At 46.8% G+C, this 18,679-nt stretch overlaps 1 protein-coding gene across 1 annotated transcript in view; it reads left to right on the top strand.

Annotated features, from left to right (window-relative positions):
* The window catches only part of LOC108918456 (partitioning defective 3 homolog B-like), a 182,970-nt gene that overhangs the window by 40,909 nt on the left and 123,382 nt on the right, over window positions 1-18,679 (top strand). Inside the window, exons 3-4 of the mRNA XM_018725718.2 lie at window positions 3,951-4,128; window positions 13,134-13,237. Of these exons, the coding sequence (XP_018581234.1) occupies window positions 3,951-4,128; window positions 13,134-13,237 (282 nt within the window). The remainder of the gene's footprint in view (window positions 1-3,950; window positions 4,129-13,133; window positions 13,238-18,679) is intronic.

The raw sequence follows: 18,679 nt of genomic DNA, 5'->3' as shown, positions 1-18,679 counted from the left end.
TTATGAAGAGGTGCACCCCTCGCCTCTTGGAGTTCCACCCCTTTGCTTTACCCCAGTGCTCCGCGGCGCCCTCCCTCTCCGATCCTGTTGTTTTTCTCTTTCATTAAACGTTCATTTCCTGCACCGGCGTCTTGACACGACTGTTAATGAGAGCTGCGGTGGAGAACAGACTAATTCATCATAAGTAAAGGAATGAATTCATCAGAAGAGGCAGGCCTTAATGGAGCTTTGTCATGCTGCCAGCGCTCTTCCTTTCCACCCTCCTACCTCTCTGGTTTAAGAAAGGACCCATCATTCTGTGTGCAACAGGTGGTTCTCTTCAGATGCTCTGAAGGAATACTCCCCTCCAGAAAGTGCCACTCAGAAGCCTTGGTACATTCACACAAAACTATTGTTTTTTGTAACTGGCACCGTTTTTCATCTGCATCATATGTCTTGTATTCTCCTTTAGTTTCCTTCTTAACCAGATAGTTGTTACACAGCTCCGAGATTAGTGCTTTGTTGAAGATTGAGGCAATGCCCAATTAGCTGTAATCTTGATGAAATAGCACACTTCTGAAGCATGTTGTGATAACCATGAAACCAATGCTAGTCGAGGTTACCATGGACTTGGTAAAGATCAGCAACTCTGTGAGCAGCAAGGCAGCCCCACAGCATCACGCAGCCACCACCATAATAGATGGTAGCAACCGTGCTGGCACAACTCATGTGCTCAGCCTCTCTGCATCTTACAAATACTCCTGATTGGATCCAGATGTTTTGAATTTTGATTAATCTGACCATGAGACCAATCTCCTTTCCTCAGATGTCCAATTTCTGTTTTGTTTTTGTCCTAGGAAAGTCTAGTTTTTCAGGAGCTGTACTCAAAATTTCTACTTTAGTGGACTTTAACAGCCCATATTGGACATTGTGGGTGTGTTTACTTGTGTTTTGTGGGCTCTGTAGCAACCAGACACTCCCCCAGCCTCTGCTAGAGTGATTTTGTGTGCCATTGTTGGGCTCTGTATGGGAGACAATGATTGCCTGATGCACAGGATCTTGATTCATGTGCTTGTGTATCGAGTCAGAAGTCATTGGACAGGAGGAAAGGGCATTTAAGAGTGAGGAACTGCCTGTTGAATCATCAGTGTGATGTGTGTTTTATAAGCTAAATTTTGTTAAGTAGTGCCACAAACTCTTTTTCGGGGTCAGAGGTGAACAGCTTAAATTCTTTACATCTCATCACAGGTGATGACTAAGGATCTGGGTGGAGAATGGCATAGCCTGTTGTGGGCCCAGCTTGTTGAGTGGCTGGTAATTTACCAGATGGATTCGAGTCATTAGGGTGAAACGACTTACAGGAGAAGTGCTCTGGTCCATCTCACTCCAACTGCGTTTTCATCAGGGGAGGGATCTTTGTAAAGAGGGGGCTTTTCAAACGATGATTTAATGCCTTTTGTGTGACAGGTCCTGCTCCAGGTCTGGCTCAATTGAGTTTTCCTGCCTGTGGAACCCCTTCCGGTCTTGTGGCCCTGTGGCGCTGACCTCTAAATGTGGTTCAGCTACTCCGGCATTGACAACTTTCTGTCTGATTGCAGTTAAATGGGAACCAAACATTTACCAGGCTGTTTCTGCTCAAACAAAAGTTCATATTGCAATCAGGCCCAGTTTACCAGGGTAGGGTGGATTAGGTGCCAGCAGATGATATTTACAAAGTTAACAAAGTCCCAGTTTCTAGTATGAACAACTCTGGGCCCATGGTGCTGGCAGCAACACCTGAGCCATGGAAAAGGAGCTCGGGCTCAATATAACATGTGCTAGGCGTGTAAATCTTTCATAGGAAGTAGTTCGTGATGTGTAAGGTTTGTGTGTGGCATGTTATATATAACTGGTAACTAGAAAGTAGACTGATGACTTACAGTATAGTGCACATTATATCATGATTAGGAGTACGGAGCGCATCGGTGCTCGTTACCAAAACTCCGACATCCAGGTGGGATTTTGGGGGTGCTGGCTTTTTACTGCTTAGTGGGATGTTTAGCAGACGATCTTATCTAAGTAATAGCTTACACTTGTACACTTTGTATGTTTAAACAGCTGGTTGTAGTGAAGCATCTGGGTGTTAACTATTTGTAGAGAGAGAGTAAGAGACAGGCGGACAGACAAACGTTTGTGTGGGATTATTAATTGTGACTCCTAATAGGTTATGAACTTACAATCGCTGTAGTGGGAGGATCAAGGCCCGGTGGCGTGGCCCACCTGTGTGTTCCTCCCCCTCCATCTCCAGCATGTGGGCGGGCATGGAGCAAACGAGCCGCCAGCAGGAAGCACGCCTCCATTGCTCGCCAGTCTGATTGATGACATTTGCGCCACAACACGCACACTCTCACCTCCCCCTTGCCACCCCGCGAGCGGGGAAACGGGGCGCCCCCCTGCCCTATTCTCGGATAAATCAAAAACCCTTTCCCATCGATCGTTGGGGCTGTGGCTGGGGGACGGGAGAAAAGTGTGGCATAAGCAGAAAAAAGAAGGGAACTCAATAGTGGGAAGTGGAAAGATTTGGCAGGTGGGGGGGTGCGTTGCAGTGGACTCTGGGGGGGCAGTTATCATACCGCACTGCAGTGTGTGGGCAGCCTGACGTTGGTAAATGGAAGCAGAGGAGATTTTGTTAATGAAGTGTAGGCTCATTATGCGGGGCTTCCATTAACTTCGAGTGTGTGGAAGGTCTCTCTCTCTTTCTCTCTCCACCCTGTATATACCCTGAACATTAGAGGTTCAGTTATTACAGATTCGTAAAGGTTTCAATTGAGAAAGTCCAATGGGTGGTGGTTTATTTTCCCAAGTGTTGCCTGCTGTTTCATATGTACTTTCATATCTATTTGTATTTTCTGTGTCCTGTCAGTCCATGTGCTTCTTTGTGTGTCAGGGTGTTTGTGTTTATTCCAGAACATGTTGTTTGTCCCACTGTTCATTTTGCTTTGTGAGTAGGTAATTTCGTACCTGTGGTATATCTGTTTGGGTTGGAGCCCACGGTGTGTATGTGTGTCTGCAGCTGTGTGTGTCTATACCTGCGTCCATGCACGTGTGTATTATTCTGTGTGTGTGTGTGTGTGTGTGTGTGTGTGTGTGTGTGTGTGTGTTCAGAAGGCTCTAGCTTTACTAGTAAAGTCCCCATTGTGGTTGGAGGTCTGTGTGGCCTATGAGATTTCTATTGAGCAGTGCCATGGACACCCCTAGAACGGGCCGCGCAGCCACGCTATCTGCCGACTCAGTGCTCCCGTGAATGGGCCTCACTCACCCTATATAGCCGGCATACAAGTGGCCCAACACACACCCTTCCGCGAATGGACCCTGTCACACTCAGAGCACAACCACCATAGCCTCACCATGCTGGGCTCCTTGGATGTCCTCTATGGTGTCCTCATCCACAAGGTAGTTTGGCTGTAAACTCCGGTGCCAGTCGAAAATTTCAGTACGCCTGTGCAACCTGGGCAACACCTGTATGGGAGGAACTGGAAAGAATAGTGAAAGCAACACAGTGCAAAAGTGTTCTACATCTCTGGGAAGACATAGCACCTCGTTTCCTGATCAAACTCGTTAGCTAAATGTGTAGTGAAAAAAAAATTCCAGCAGTTGGACTGAGACATTTGACTGGTACTGTATGAATGGCAACATAGAGAGGCAGGTCTTGAAAAACATGCGGTATTTCATTTAGCTGTGTTGTTGTTGTTGTTGTTGTTACTGCTGCTGCTGGATGAGATTGTGTGTGATTTGCACATCACCCCCTGCTCCGTGCAAGGCAGGCGATCCTCCTGACATTACTGTGAAGTAACAGGAAGCCCGAGTTTGTCACGCTTGTTGCCTGAAGGGAAATTGAAGTCGCCGTTTGCGTGAGCAACTGCAGCAGCAGAGCAGTGTTGGCGGAGTTCTCGTCTGCACAGCATGACGGCCAATTCTCCTTCCCTTTGTAGCTCATCGCCGTGTACGAGGAGCGGGAGGCCCTGCAGAGGGGTGCTGTGAGCCCCACGGACGCCCGTGAAACAGGACCCCACAGGCCGGAGGTGCGGAGCTGCGGCGATGCGCCGCTGTCCATGTTCCGACCAATCAGAGGAAGTGAGATTGAGGTCACCTCCTCCGCTCTGATGTCCGGTACGTAGCAAACTGACACTCAGGTTGGGAACAGGTGTGGTAATGATGGTGATGCCATGGATTGCTCTCCTTCTTCTGGGAACAGTGTCTCATTTAAAGAAATACTTTAGGAGCTGCTATTTTCGCTCTTTCTCTCACACACACATTTAAACTCAGCTGGTTGAAGATGAATGGGAAGACAGGCTGTGATCTTCTCTGATCAATTGCATGTTGTTAAAGCCAGTAGATGTTTAAGACAGGGCCCATTATTACCAAAAGTAATGGCTCGTCTGTTTACCCTCTGCTGAAGGCAATATTGTTAGTCACGTCTACAATGACAGGATTTTGGAGGTCCTTCAGGAAGCAAGGTTTCTATAGAGCTGTAGATTCTGGATAACTCCAAATTGCCCACCCTGTGTGAATATGTGAGTGAATGGGTATTTGTGATTGCCCTATGGTGGACCCATATCCCATCTACAGTGTATTCTGCCTCAGTTCCTGTGCTTGTCCAGGATAGACCCTGGAACACCGCACCCCTACACTGGACAAGCAGTTACTGATAATAGACTGATGGATGCTTAAAAGTCAAAGTGGATTAGATACTAAACCAATGCAGACCGTCCATGGGGCTTCAGTATGAGTGAAGGAGAGGTGGTTCATCAATATGTCTGGTAATCACAACCTCAGTTTGAGATTTTCAGACTGTTTCTCAACCTCTGATTCTCTCTCCATCTTTCTTCTTGTCCATAATCGTTTCTTGTGATGATAGTGTCTTCTCCAACGTTGTTCTCAACTTCCTCCTGGATGGCACTTCCATCCAGGTCCTACACCCTTGTGGCTGAACAGGAGGGAAATGTCCATGACCATCACACCAACACGGACTGCCCTTCCTTTTCCCCTCTGTCCGTTTCTGCCTCGTGCTCTTCAGGCACATAAGCCCAGTCATCTGCTGTTTTTGTGGAGAATTTTGGACACCATCTATATGTAGAGAATTTGGAGGCTATAGCTGGCTCCTGTCACCTGGATGGGGCAGCAGGTTGTATACTGGTTTACACTGTCACCTTGTAGTCTCAAAGTTATTAGTTCCAATCCTCTTTCTGCTGTAGTATCCTTGATGATGTTACTTACCCTGAAACAATACTGTAAGAATTCTCTGCTGTATAAATAGGTAAATCAGTGAAAATTCCTTGTCTAGCACTGTACATTGCTTTGAACAGTTAAAATACGCCAGGCACCAGTGTACATCACTCTTCTGACTTATCATTTTATAGGACACAGTAGAAAGGATGGTCTGTCTTAAATCCATGTGTGTCTGCTGTTTCAAATAATGATTAGCCATAATACTTATCCATTTAACAGTGTATAAAACTATTTTTTGAAGTTTCCCAAGCTCTGACTGTGTGTGTGCAATGGCTCTGGAGCTATGCTCCAATGTACAGATATCCTATCGTTCTAGTATTTCCCTTTGCTGAATCATTTGAATTGTGGGACTTTCCCTATTACATACTGGCGGCTCCACAGTGCAGTAAAGTCCCAGCCCTTTGTTCTCCTGTGCGCCTGCACCTCGTCCCTCATCTTGGATAACACTTCCCTCAGTTGAATAATTAGGCGCAAATGTTCAAGTATCTAGTTTCGCTCGGGAGGATTTCGCTTAATGCCCCAAATAGCGTCCCCTTGTTGGCGTGACTCGGTGTTCAACTACGTGAAAGGGTTAAACAAACACGCCGCTTCCTTGATTCCCCTTTGTCCCACCTCAGGGGTCCGCACCCCCCACCATGTGTCTTTGATTTTGGTCCACCGGAGAAAACAACCTGATCTCTCAGATACCGTGAATGCAGAAAACATCTGCAAGTTTTTCCCTTGTACTAAGGTGTGTGTGTGTGTGTGTGTGTGTGTGTGTGTGTGTGTGTGAAACACCCATGTTTAGCCCCTGGCCAGCAGTGTGGTGAGTGAGAGTATAAATGTTGGGGTGTGGGGTCTTTTTTTCCTCCTCAAAACTGGCTCTTGCTATTTACTGCCCAGTGTAGCGAGAGGCCACCCTTGTAATTTGTCACTTCAGAAATGTGGAATTCAGCACAGGCCTGGAACTCCTCTACACAGCTCCTGTTTCTTCAGCTCCACATCAAGGCGATGTCTGGGATTACACAGCCAAGGCTCCTCTGTCCATTCTCCACGGCAGTAAATAAGCAGTTAGTCTTGGGGGGGCTCAGTCCAGGACAACAGCCAACTGGGTCCCCCCACCTGCTGAGGGAGAACAGAGTTCATGGAGCCAACAAGGGCAGAGACAGTAATTCTGGTATTTACAGGTTGCAGGGCATCAGGGTGTGTGGTGGTTAATGATTTCACTTTGCAGTTGGAATGTCTTGGGTTCAAATCCCACCTCCTGCTATAGTACCCTTGATCGATGTACTGACCCTGAATTGACACAGTACAAGTTACCCAGCTGTATAGATGTGTAAAGCATTATGAGTAGTCTAGTATACATACATCCATTAATTTAGCTGATGATTTTCTCTAAAGGAGTTTACAGTGACTTACCCATTTACACAGCAGGGTAATTTTTGACAGAGTAGTTTAGTATCTTGCCCAGGGGTACTAGAGCAGGTGGTGGGAATTAAACCTTCAGGTCCTAAGATGGCAGCCATTACACTACCTGCAGCCCCAGTACAAACCTGCTGTTGGTTTCCATGGACTAATGTGCCAAGTGAATAACAATAATAAGGTAAAATCACCGTGTGGTTATGACTGGTCCGAGTTCTCAGTCGACCCAAGTGCAACATAGCAACATCCTGCATTGAGGCTGATAATGAAACCTGAATTCATGTCTGCCCGCTCACTTAGTCCTGTCTTGTAGGATCATCCAGCTGAAGCCCAGCCTGTTGCTCACCTGTTATCCATGGAGATGCACTACATTCCTGCCCCTTCTCACTCCCAGTGATTTGGTCCAGGCCCAGGCCAGGTCTCTCAGTTAATGGGTTACCACCAGGGTTGAGTGGGTGGCCAGCATATCATGAACAGGAAAACATTCCCTTTCGATATGTGTGACATGCGGGTTCCCTACCTCTCTACACCCTTTCATTGGGTTAGAGCAGTACCTGGGCTGGATCCCGGAGTGACCCGGTCCTGCTGTGCTGTAGCTCTCCATTCGTGCTGACGTGATCCGTTTTCCTCCTACAAGAAAGACACTTAAGGAAATTAAGACATGCACAAATGCAACTGTGCTCTAATATAATCTGTGTTGGTCGGAATGTTGGATTTTCCATTTATAGCCTCCATGATTTAGTCAAGAACATTAGACGTAGATTATATTTTACATCCATCACAGCTATAAAACAGGTGAGGGCTTTGTAAACTCAAACCGGTTTTCTAAAAACATTATTGCTACAGCAGAGCCATGCTCCCCTGCAGTGCCTTGGGCTCCTTCGCCCAGGTCTTTTTGGGTCTCATGAACTGGCACTCCTGGTAAGCAATGGCAGCAGATTTAGGGGTTGTTGAATAAGGAGATCTGCAGCTTCAGGGATCACACAGCTGCTGCACACACTTGGCATTTCCCTTGCCGAAATGTAGGAGGCGCTGACAGAAGCTGACCTTATATTGTCAGAGGTTTCTATTTCCAATGTACTGTAATGATTATTTACTTTTATTTAGCCAATGCCTTTTTCAGATATTTACAGTTATTCACCCATTTATACAGCAGGATATTGTTATTATAATTAATCAGGCATCAATTCAGGGTAAGTACTTTGATCGTCGGTTCTATTGTAGGAAAAGGGATTTGAAACAACAACCTTCAGATTATGAGATAACAGTCCAAAACACTGCACTATCTGCTTTACTGCCCTGCATTTCTCTTGGGGAATCCAGCATGCAGTCAGTTTTTGAAACAAATCCCCAGTTTTGTGGCTTGGGTTGTGGTTTGTATTGGTACTGGTCCCCTTCTCTGTCAGTTCTAGATGTCTTTCCATGATCTATTTGAGGAACATCTGGTAGTTGCACTACCCGGAAGTTTCAGCTGAAACTTCGGAGACGTCTCACAGGTGGCACTGCGCTCGGTGTCCCAAACCCCGGCGGCCAGTTGCTTTCCAGGGCTGTCTGTTCTGGGTTGCAGGGCTGTAACGCCCTGCTTTATTACAGAGCAGTGTATTTGTTTAGAAAGTACAGCTCTCCACTGGCAAAGTACTTTTTAATTCCCCAGAACAAACCCAGCCCTGAGTTTCTGCACCGCGGTGTAACTCAGCTCCACCACAGGAAGCCAGTTCCAGCTGCTTACTGGTTTATAATGAGCTCCTTCTCAGGTAGGTCACCCTGACATAGCGAGAGGAGCTCCGTTTTTGGTCCAGGGCTGTGTTTCACCATGGTAAGTCTTGGGCAGCGCCCTTTCTCATATAGAGCTGGACAAAATGGGATTGAAATTCTTAAATACTTTTTCCATTGGGCCTGTAATTTCCTCTGTGGTTAAGGGTAGGAGACAATTAAAGACAACTGTCAATTTTTGACATTTCTGAGGGTGTATTTTTATACGTGTTTTGTTTTCGCTTTGAATGCGTTCTTTGCTGTGAAGTGTTTCTGTCAGGGAGATGTCTGCAAGCACTGCGAGCTATTTTCAGTTTTCGCTCTGGGTGAGTTCACTCCGAGTCTTGCACTCGCAGCAGAATTACTGACCTTGTTTTCTCTTAGAGCGTCGCATAGTTGAGTTCTGAAGAACTTATTGATGAAGGGATGTTACACAAGCACTGAACTCCCATCTTCCCCTTGGCTCCTTTTCTTGACATGCATTCTGCTTATAGACTCCTACATTACAGCACATGTACAGAAGTTTTATACTAAATGCACAGTTTACCATATAACACACAATTACTAAATTGCCAAGTATATAATCTGCTTCTTTCAATCTGGATTGAAGTAAAGAGAGAGGATATATTTTCTGGAATTTGTATATAGATAGCCTTTCGACAAAAGCGTAAATCAAATATATATAAAAAAAAGAAGCAAAATAACAAGACAAGAACAATTGTTGTTGTTGTTGTTGCCATACCTCTTCTTTTTATTCTACTTTTTCTTAGTCTTTATTTAGCTGACTTCTTTGTCCAAGATAATAATAATAATACTAATAAATTCTTCTTATTATTATTCTTACTATTATTATAACAATAATAGTATTGTTGAATATCCAAGTTTTCAATTCAAAGGAGATTACAATTGTATGTCTTTCTGGAGCAATACCGGAGTACAGCCTTCAGAGTAGAAGTCCCTTGGTTTAATTTTCAGTTGGGAAATTGTGAGCTCTGTGATCTGTCCCATGTTCTTGGCCCATAAATTATCCTGTGACACCTGCAACCGTTCCCAATTGACATCCTGACCCGAGTCGGATCCATCGCGGTGACCTCGAATTCCAGCTGGGCCTCACCACTGTAAGCAATCCTCACAAATGGAAAAAGCCAACTGAGGAATAGCAGAGAAAGGCATTGGCTGTTGTGTAGCTGAATGATGGGACATTTGAACTGAGGATCCTCTGGGTGGGAAGCAGTGGTGAACCTTTACAGTCTGTATAATTTCAGGCTTCTCATTGTCTCGCTGGACTCTAAGTGCACGCTTCCTGCGTACCTCACCTACTGATGTGGGATTCTGTAGGCAGCATGTGTATTTACGTCTGTCAGATATTCCCTTAAAGGACTTGAGGAGAAAATAGAAAGAATGCGGTGGAACTTACGGAAAATGACAGGCTACAAAAAGGAGAAACTTCAGGCAGCTTGACTTTGATGCCCTAAATAACTGCCGTCTGTTGGTCCCTCTGCGGTTAGGGGTGGAGGGAAGGGGTCTCGGTAGCTGCGCTGGGACGCCCGCTGCGGTCTCAGACATCACTCTCTCACAGGCGGTGTGGTTTGAGTCTGGGGTCAGGGTCATTTCCAGATCACAAGCGGCACCTCTACACGCTCACAGTTGTGCTTTAAGCGTAATTGATTTTAGGCGCCATGTAATCCCTTTCTGGGGTTTTTTTTAAAAGGTTCTTTGTTTTCTTTTAGGATGTTTATGGAAATGTAACACTCGGTTATACTAGGTCAACTTTCCATGTCCGATTCTAAAAATGAAGGAGAAAATAAAAGCCCCAGCCATACCTGCTAAAGTCTGTCTGCCAAAATGTAGGACTTAGTATGACTCCAAATTTGCTTCTGCATTCTTTAAAAATCTTTTGGCCTTCAGATGGTTTCTGAAAGAATGGTTACCGTGACATTTGGAAATGCAGACTACACCCAGTTTTCTCCTAGGTTGCCCTTTAAATAAAGCAATATATGCATGGTCAGCGAGATGGGATAATGGTTATGGAGATTTTGGAGGCAGCATGACAACATCCCTTCTGTAAACCACAAAATAGACAGGAACACACAGTACCAGTGAAAAGACTGGACACACTTGCTGGAAACGAGTCTTTTTTCATATGTGACTCTGCCTCATGTCCTGGGTCATTAGTTTGACTTGTCCTTCACTCTCTCCCTTAGCCTCATAGTTGTCAGACAGCTTTGAGTTGTGTTTTGGGTTGCTGTCTTACTGAAGAATGAACCACTGCCCAAATAGCTGTAACACAGTTGGAACAGTGCCGCTCTTAAGTACGCTGTGATAGCCATGCTGATAAAGATATTGTGGACTTTTTAAAAATCACCAGCAAAAGCATCCCCATTCCATTATACTTCCGCCACCATGCTGGAAAGTGGAAAATACACCAGCACAACTCATTTGGTCAGCCTCTCTGCATTTTACAAATACTCAACAGTTTGCCCACATTTTGACTCATCTTGTTGAAAAGATCAATTTTCACTCCTCAGACATCCAGTTTTTGTACTTTACTACCTAGGCAAGTCTGGTTTCAAACAGCTGTACTAAAACTTTACACTCCACCTAAAAAAGGTGCTGCTACATTCAGTAACTGAAACAGACGATCTCGGACAGTATTTAACATTTAGCATTGGTCACCGTTGCAACAGCCACTGATCCCTTCCATTATATCTCCATGGAAAATGATGCATTCAAATTCACTCGACTTGATTGATTGATTGTCTGGGGGGGCAAATGCAACGTTTTTTTTAGCTAAATTATGAAATTATATGAAAGTGTAGTCTTAATGCATTTTCCAGCTAGACTAATTACTTATGGTTGACGATGATTGATGTCGGAGGAAGCATCAGAAAGAAAAATCATTTTGCCCCCATTTCTGAAGCCTAATCACTATGCCAGCAGCGCTTTGCCGGGGTATTTAGTGCTATACAGCATCTCAGGCGCTGCCTGCATTTGGCTCCATTATTTAATCAGATTGATGAGGATATTCTTCAAGGCCGCTCCGCACAAAGCTGTTCTCAGACCTGTGATTAGGGCATAGACGGGCTGGTTGTTCCACAATCAGCTCCTTATTCTTTCTTCCTTTCGCTGGAAGGGAAGAAGTAGGCCCGCATGGTGAACTTCCTACTCATTGTTCACAATTCCACGCATTAAAAGCGTAACAAAGAAAATGGATGGCAGAGGGCAAGATGTTTCTCCAGGAGCTTGATTCGGATTGGGAAACAGCGTTAGACGGCACGCGCAGCTCTCTTTAAACGAAACAAAGTGCGCCTAATTATTCTCCTGTCACCACCTAATGGAGTCTGTGTTGCCAGCACATTCATCAGTGGCGATATTAATAGACATCAGTAAACAGCCTGTGTTTCCAGCTCCTGTAGCTGTATCACAATCGGAGTTTGTTTGACCCGTGCTGTTGCTTGTCAGACGCTTTTTTGAGTTTTAATTAGTTTTCCACTGACTCCGTGATGGATGGGTCCTTTGAACGAGAAGACGAGCAGCACGTCTCGCCGCGGCCCTCTTGACCGCTGCCGTTGTTGCGTCTCGCACTTCTCTCTGTGAAGTCTGTTTGGTGAAGGTATGATGGGAAATGGGAGGAGCCACACACTGATCCCAAAAAACAGCATTTCCATTCCTGCTGCGATTCATAGGCTATGTGCCAAATTAAGAATTCGGATTACTTTTTTTAGATCTGCTACAGAGTCTGTTGTCTGCCACTTCCGAATCTCAGGGCCAGATGAACAAGCCCACACACACGCGTGCATGCACACACAGTCCCTGTCTGAAGAAACAGCAGACACCCCCAATGCACTGCATCTCTGAACCAATGGGCAGTTGGGAAAGGATGAGCAGAAGGTCTAAACTGTGGATGGGGACTAAGTGATGGATGTGGACAGGGGATAGGGCCACCAGCCACACTGGGGGGCAGAATGATGGTCTGGCTTCCCCAGCCTCCCCACCTCAAGGCACCTGTGGGAAGCTGAGTGGTTGTAAAGAGGCTTGGCGAGACTTTGGGGAAAATGGCCGTTATTTACAGGCCCGTCACGAAACCCAAGTCTGTAAATTGCCTTAAAAACGTTAAGTGGTAAAGATTAAATTGACGTTCACTCAAAATAATTTTACCATTGTGCAATTTGGCAGCATCATTACGACTGTGGCAGTGGTTTTATAAACAGGCGTGTCTGCTCTAATGTAGTGTTCTTGTGGGGGAAAAATAATTTAATGCAGTCAAAAAAATGGCAAAATGGATAAATGCGAGTCCGTCCACATCCCCATGCAGGCTTATATAGTGGCTCTTTCAGTTTATGTCTGTGTTTCTCGCTTCCCTGTCCATGTTAGTCGTTAGAGCTCCTTGCAATACGCATTTTCATAAACACACACAAGTGCATACACACATACATTGCTGCACAACACCCTTTTACCCTGAAACCAAACCAATACACACTTAGAATTAGGGCAGCAGGTACCATAGAGGGTAGAGTTATTGCCTTTCCTCCGAAAGACCTTGTTCAAATCAAATCGGAAATATCAAGGTATTTACTCTGAATCGACAGTAAAAATGACCCAGCTGGACAAATGGGTGAACAACTGTAAGTAGCTTACTGTACAAACCCCAACACTGTAACTCAAAAAAAAAACTTCTGATTAATGAATAAATAACTGTAACGTGTGCTTTTTCCTTCTCCTTCCTATCCCAGACACCCCACTGGTGGTGAGACGGAGCAGTGACTCCGCCCTCAGACCGTTGGCCGAGGCAGCGAGTGTTCAGTCAATGGACCCCGGCAATTGGCCCGTGCCCACGGTGAGTGAACACGAGAGGCCAACTCTCTGGAGGTGTACTGGATGTATGTGTGATAGGGGCCGAATCATTGGAGGTGTGGGGGGGGTCCAAGGAGAGGAGAATGGGAAACGACAATGAGATGGACCATCTGTCTACCTTGACCAAACTCACTTCCCCGCACAGTGTTCGTCTCACACCGAAGAGGGTACAAGGGATCTCGGCAGATGCATCAGAGAGACAAGAGCACTACTCTTCCCTTATGTGTGTGCCCGGTGTATTTACTGTAGGTGTACAAGTCGAAGTTATGAGCATATAAAGGCCCATTTCCCTGCGAAGGCGTGGGCTTTCTCTCCCCGCTCTGCTTAATGGACTGCCTGGAAATAGATGGACCTGTTTTGATTACCACTCCAGTCATTGTGTGCACCGCTCATTTTTTAAGACTGTCCTTTTTATTATTTTAGTTTGTAAGGGCAGCGGTGTTGGAGGGTGTTAATGCACTGCGCTGTCTGGGGCTTTGTGTGCCTCTCTGTGTGTCTCTCTGTGTGTGTGCGTGTGTGTGCACGCGCACAATTACACACTCCTTGCTTCCTGCCTCATGCTGTAGATTAGGTACCAGGTTCATCTCATCACGGTGACCCGGCCTGTTTCTCTCAGCCACCTTTGACTCCCCCCCACGGTCACTTCAGTACGGCACAGTGTCAGCCTTATAGAGTGAAAAACATAGCTCATCCTGTCTAACCGTGTGTCGTTATCTTCAGACTGTGGCAGCAAGTCGAGCCCCGTTCAGCTGAATCTCCTTGTTTGTTTTCCCCGGTTGTTCAGAAGGAGGAACAGAGCGATCCGATCGCGTTCCGAGGGTATCGGGTGATCGGCGTTATTTACCCTCCCTTTGTTTGCGAGTGCTCAGACTTGCTGGAGCACCATGTTTCCAGGGCTTCATTCATGTGTCCTTTATGTGGACACTGCCTGTCAGATGAACTCCTTCCAGGAAGACGGATGGGCTTTGTCCCTCTCCCTGGGCTCGGAAATGTCCTCATCCGTCAGGGTCCAGCTGCTCATCCCCCTTCCCGCCTGGGGGCGCTCAGGAAAGACCCTCTTAGCGGGTAACAGACCCGTGACACGCACAGCAGAGAGGCCTGAAGTAGACCGACATGCCACAACAATGCTTCCTTGCCATAGCGGAACGTTCCGGAACAGGAACACTTCGGGGAGCCCGACGGACTCCCTCTCCCCATTGTTCGGGCTCTGTATGGGTGTTTGGGTGTTTGTCATCGCCCTTCATCCCTCTCTCCTTTGTGAAGCGGTTGCGCATTAGCAGCTCGGCTGTTTTTCCGCCTGGTGATTATTTTCTCTGTCTCCTTCACCTCCTCCTCACACCTGTTTCCTTCCTTCTCCCCAAAAGTGGACAACAATGGTGGGCGCCTAATGGCCCGCTGCCCGGGCTTTCATCCTCCCAGAGACGGCCTGTTTCTCTTCAAGGTTCACAACACCAGGCAAAGATCAGAGGGCCGGCTCCTCTCCGGACGTTCCTGTCTAGAGACGGACACACATGCGCACACACTCATGCAGAGTAAAATGAGATAGTAACAGACTCACAATTTCCCATTTGCAGATCAGGAGGTCTACGTCTCTGGTATCAGGCCGCTGATTTGCACGACAGTTGCCAGTGGTGAAGGAGTCTGGGGTGGCGCCGTAGGGAGGAGGTGTGTGAGAGGCCCGGGGGGTGATGGGGGGGCCGTGATGGTGAGGGCAGGTGTTTTAGTGCTGATTCAGGCTTCGGTTTGGATTCCGTTTGCGCTTTGAAGCTCTTTCATGTGGTTTCAGAAGCCTGGCCTAAGACCAGATGCGAGACCTTGTCGGGGATTTAATGTCATATTTTGTTTTGTTCTTTTTAAAAACTTTTTTTTTAAAGAATCCTTTCTACTTTATTTCTTTTAGCTTCGCTGGGGCTTGTGTGGAAAGACCTGGATAATCCCCCGCAGAACCGAGGCGTCCGTTGTCAGGGGATCCTTCGTGAGACTTTCTAATGAGAAAATGAGTCAAGCGTTTTCACGTAAAATCCTATTTTATGAGCATTTTATCTTGTTCCCAGCGCTGTGGAGTTCCTTTCCTTTTTCTGAACTTTCCGACGCCCTGGAGAGCGGGACCAAGGTGCCGAGCAGGCCGACCTGCCCGACCAGGCCCTGCAGAGTGTGTGCATCACCTGTGTGCGTGACTAATCGGGAACGGTGTGTTCTGCAGTATGAAGAGACCTCGCAGAAGCGGCGCCCGTCCCCCGCAGGCGAACCCGTGATGAATCGCTTTTGAATCGATCGCTCCGCTAAATCAATTGAGCTGTTCAGGCACCACAGATCCCCCACTTCATATGGCTTTAAGGCAAGCAAAAGCACAATCATAAGCATAATCAAATCGTGAGCATCATAAGCATAATCGAATCGCGAGCGCAATTGTGAGCGTAATGAGATATTGCGTGAGGTACTGAAGTGCTGGGGAGCGAGGGAGCGACGTCCGCGTGTGCGCGTTTGCTGGTGCCCTCCCTATCAGCGCCGATTTGCATGAGAGATTATCCTGGCCTTTTCCTAGTTAAGAGACAATTCGGCACAAATGGCGGCGTGTTTCGGAGGTTGAGTGCTCCTTTAATTAGATTAAATATTTCAGCAGGAGTTAATGAGGGTTTGATTCTGTAGGAATAAGTCACGTAGTATTCTCTTGCGAAACAGCAGTTTTTAAATATTCCATGAACTGAAAAAACACTAAATTTAATTTGTTTTAATGGCAGTTTTTGAGCGTGTTTTTGAGCGTGTTTCTGCTTGGCTCCGTCTGGACTAATTAAAAGCATGTTTTGGCTCCTCTGTTGTTCTGTTGTGTTGGACTCTTGTTCGGTAGCCTGGATAAAACGTATGAACTTCAGACCCTCCGATTGCATCCCTGTGGTCATATGGTCGAATCCCTGCAGCGGTCATTCCCCACCAAGGCTGTCGCCAGAGAGAGAGGGGGCTGCTGGGTAATTTCCCGGCTGCAAGTCCAGGGCTCATTATTCAGACAGCCCCGCGATAGATGGGGCACTGGAAGCTGCTGAGGTTACTGCTCTCTGTGAGATTCAGCAGAAGCCACTTGTTTCGCCTCATTGGTCTGTCAGGCCACTAGAATAAAATATTCCTAAGCTGGGAATTATAATATGAATTTCGATCACCTTTTTTCCTCCCCGCCGCAGTTACCGCGCGCTCTTGACGAATATTGTTGCCATGGGTTTTGGTTGCCATTTGTTCAGACGTGGTGGGCTTTGGGGGGCCGAGATAGAACAGTTCTCTTCTCCTGAAGGGTGGTCCTCAGTACTCCTCATTTGTGATGCTGGAGGATCGGTGTGCAGGGAGAGCAGTGTGCACCTATGTCCCCGTAACGAGGGCCCTGTAGAGAGAATGTGTATAAAACACACGTGTTCTCTTTGCACTGAGATCTGCCGCTGTTATTCGACACTGTCTGCTGCTTTTCCGGAAGGCAGAGACCTGAAGGTAAACCCATTTTGGCTGAGACACCGTGTCTAATGTAGTGACAGTTACAGCTCCCCGTGTCGGCAACATTATGCGCAGTCTTCGGCGTTTTTCATCTTAGACCATGTGGATTTCTGAACCCTCAGAACCGTCTGCGCCTTTATTACTCGCAGAGGCTGTGTGTCTTCGCGGCGCAACATGACGTGACGTTGGCAAAGGGCGATGCAGGGGACTCCTTGTAGCCTGTCAGCATGTGCCGACGGTGAGAGCAGCAGCTCCGCCCCCAGCCCAGCATCGTTATCGTTCCTGCGTGAGGATACCCTGCACGGTGGGGTAAATCTGCTTCACGTGCTGTTTGTGATCGCCCATCTGCGACTAGTATTCAGGGCGTATTCCAGAAAGTGGCCAGAGAGTGAAGGTGCGTGGCCTTTGCTGTCATGTTATGTTGGAGTTGGGCGGAGTAGCTCCTACCTGTTAACATGCAGTACTCTTAAATGAAACCTGACAACGCCCGAGACGTCTCATTATCCTACTGTTTCAAGCGGACTGGCCCGGGGGACAGCTGGGGCTGTCTTCGGGAGGCGCCGCTGCACGCTCTTGCTCTGCTTCGAATCTTTCTACTGTTACTTAAAGGGACCCACACACAGAGATTAGAAGTGCGCTGTGCCTAATGGAGCAGCCTGGCGCTCACAAACCCCCAATTAACATCAGTTCAGCAAGCGCTCTCTCTCCGTGCCCTACCGAGGATAATTAAAGTGGCAGTTTTCAGTGATGGGTCCCAGCGCACCCTAGAAGGGATGACGGTGGGTGTGTGTATGTGTGTCTGTGTGTATGTCTGCTTGCGTGTGTGTATGTGCGCATGACAAGGGACAGCTGGAGAACTTGACAGGACATGTTACATGGGGGATGGTGTGTTCCTGATGTGTTGCCACGTGTCCTCGCTGAGGACGTTGGAGACCTGACCCCTGCGGACCAACACCAAACACTCCTGTTTCGACCAGGTGTCCAATTTTTGGCTGCAGGGGTTTGGTTGCATTAAATGACCTTAACCTGGTCCACTGGTTCTTGTTGTAGTTGCCGTGGTTTCCAATGCCATTGTGGATCAGCAACCAGGGAAGGGATTATCTGGCCCTTTCTGTTTACCCTCCCCCTACAGTCACCTTAATTTTACTAATTGTCCATTGCCGGTAAAACAGATAAAGCCCGACAGTGCTCTGCTGTCCCTCTGCTGCAGAAAAAATATGCCAGTTGGCTATGCGTTTACCCATCTAGAGTGATGGAAGGCACACAGACTGGTTTTTTTTGTTGTTTTTGTGTACCAGGTGACAGGAAACAATGTCACGGATGAACATCTGCGATCAGTCTGATCCTCTGAAATCCATCTTTATTATTCTAAAAGACATGTTTTATTTTTTCCACTGGCTTAAGAGCAACGAGTCCTGACTTGGCTTTTGAGCCAATGAACAGCACCGCTTTGGGTGTCCTTTTTCACGACGCACTCTATAAAAACACTGTAAACACATCTTTGCTTTTTTTCATTATCATAGTCAGATAACCTCAGTCACTCTGAATTGGAATTAACCTCGACATCCAATGAAGACTCTTAATAGAACCAACAACACCGTATTTCCCAAGTTAGAGCATGTTTGTTTTTCCATGAACTACCAAAAAGAACAGTACTCCTCAATGGGAGCCTTAGAGGATGTTGCAGATGGTTTCAAGAGCCAACTAAAGCAGCAGTAGGGTTTTTTAGGAGACAGCACTGATGTCCACTGTAAATCAGGGTTCCAGGAGGTTCAGACAAAGATGTAAATAAAATGGTTGATGGGTGCTATTAGCATAGCTGCTCACTCCACCTGGTTCCATTTATCTGCCGTGACGGCAGATAACGACAAAAGTGACTTCCTAAGGAGCCCAAAATGTGGAAATGATGCTTCTACGATGAGGAGCCAGAGACTGTTTTGTGGTTTTT

The sequence above is a fragment of the Scleropages formosus genome, chromosome 14 (assembly GCF_900964775.1).
Source record: "Scleropages formosus chromosome 14, fSclFor1.1, whole genome shotgun sequence".
Lineage (NCBI taxonomy): Eukaryota > Metazoa > Chordata > Actinopteri > Osteoglossiformes > Osteoglossidae > Scleropages > Scleropages formosus.
Note: the sequence above shows the minus strand (reverse complement) of the source record. Positions and strands in the feature narration are given on the sequence as shown.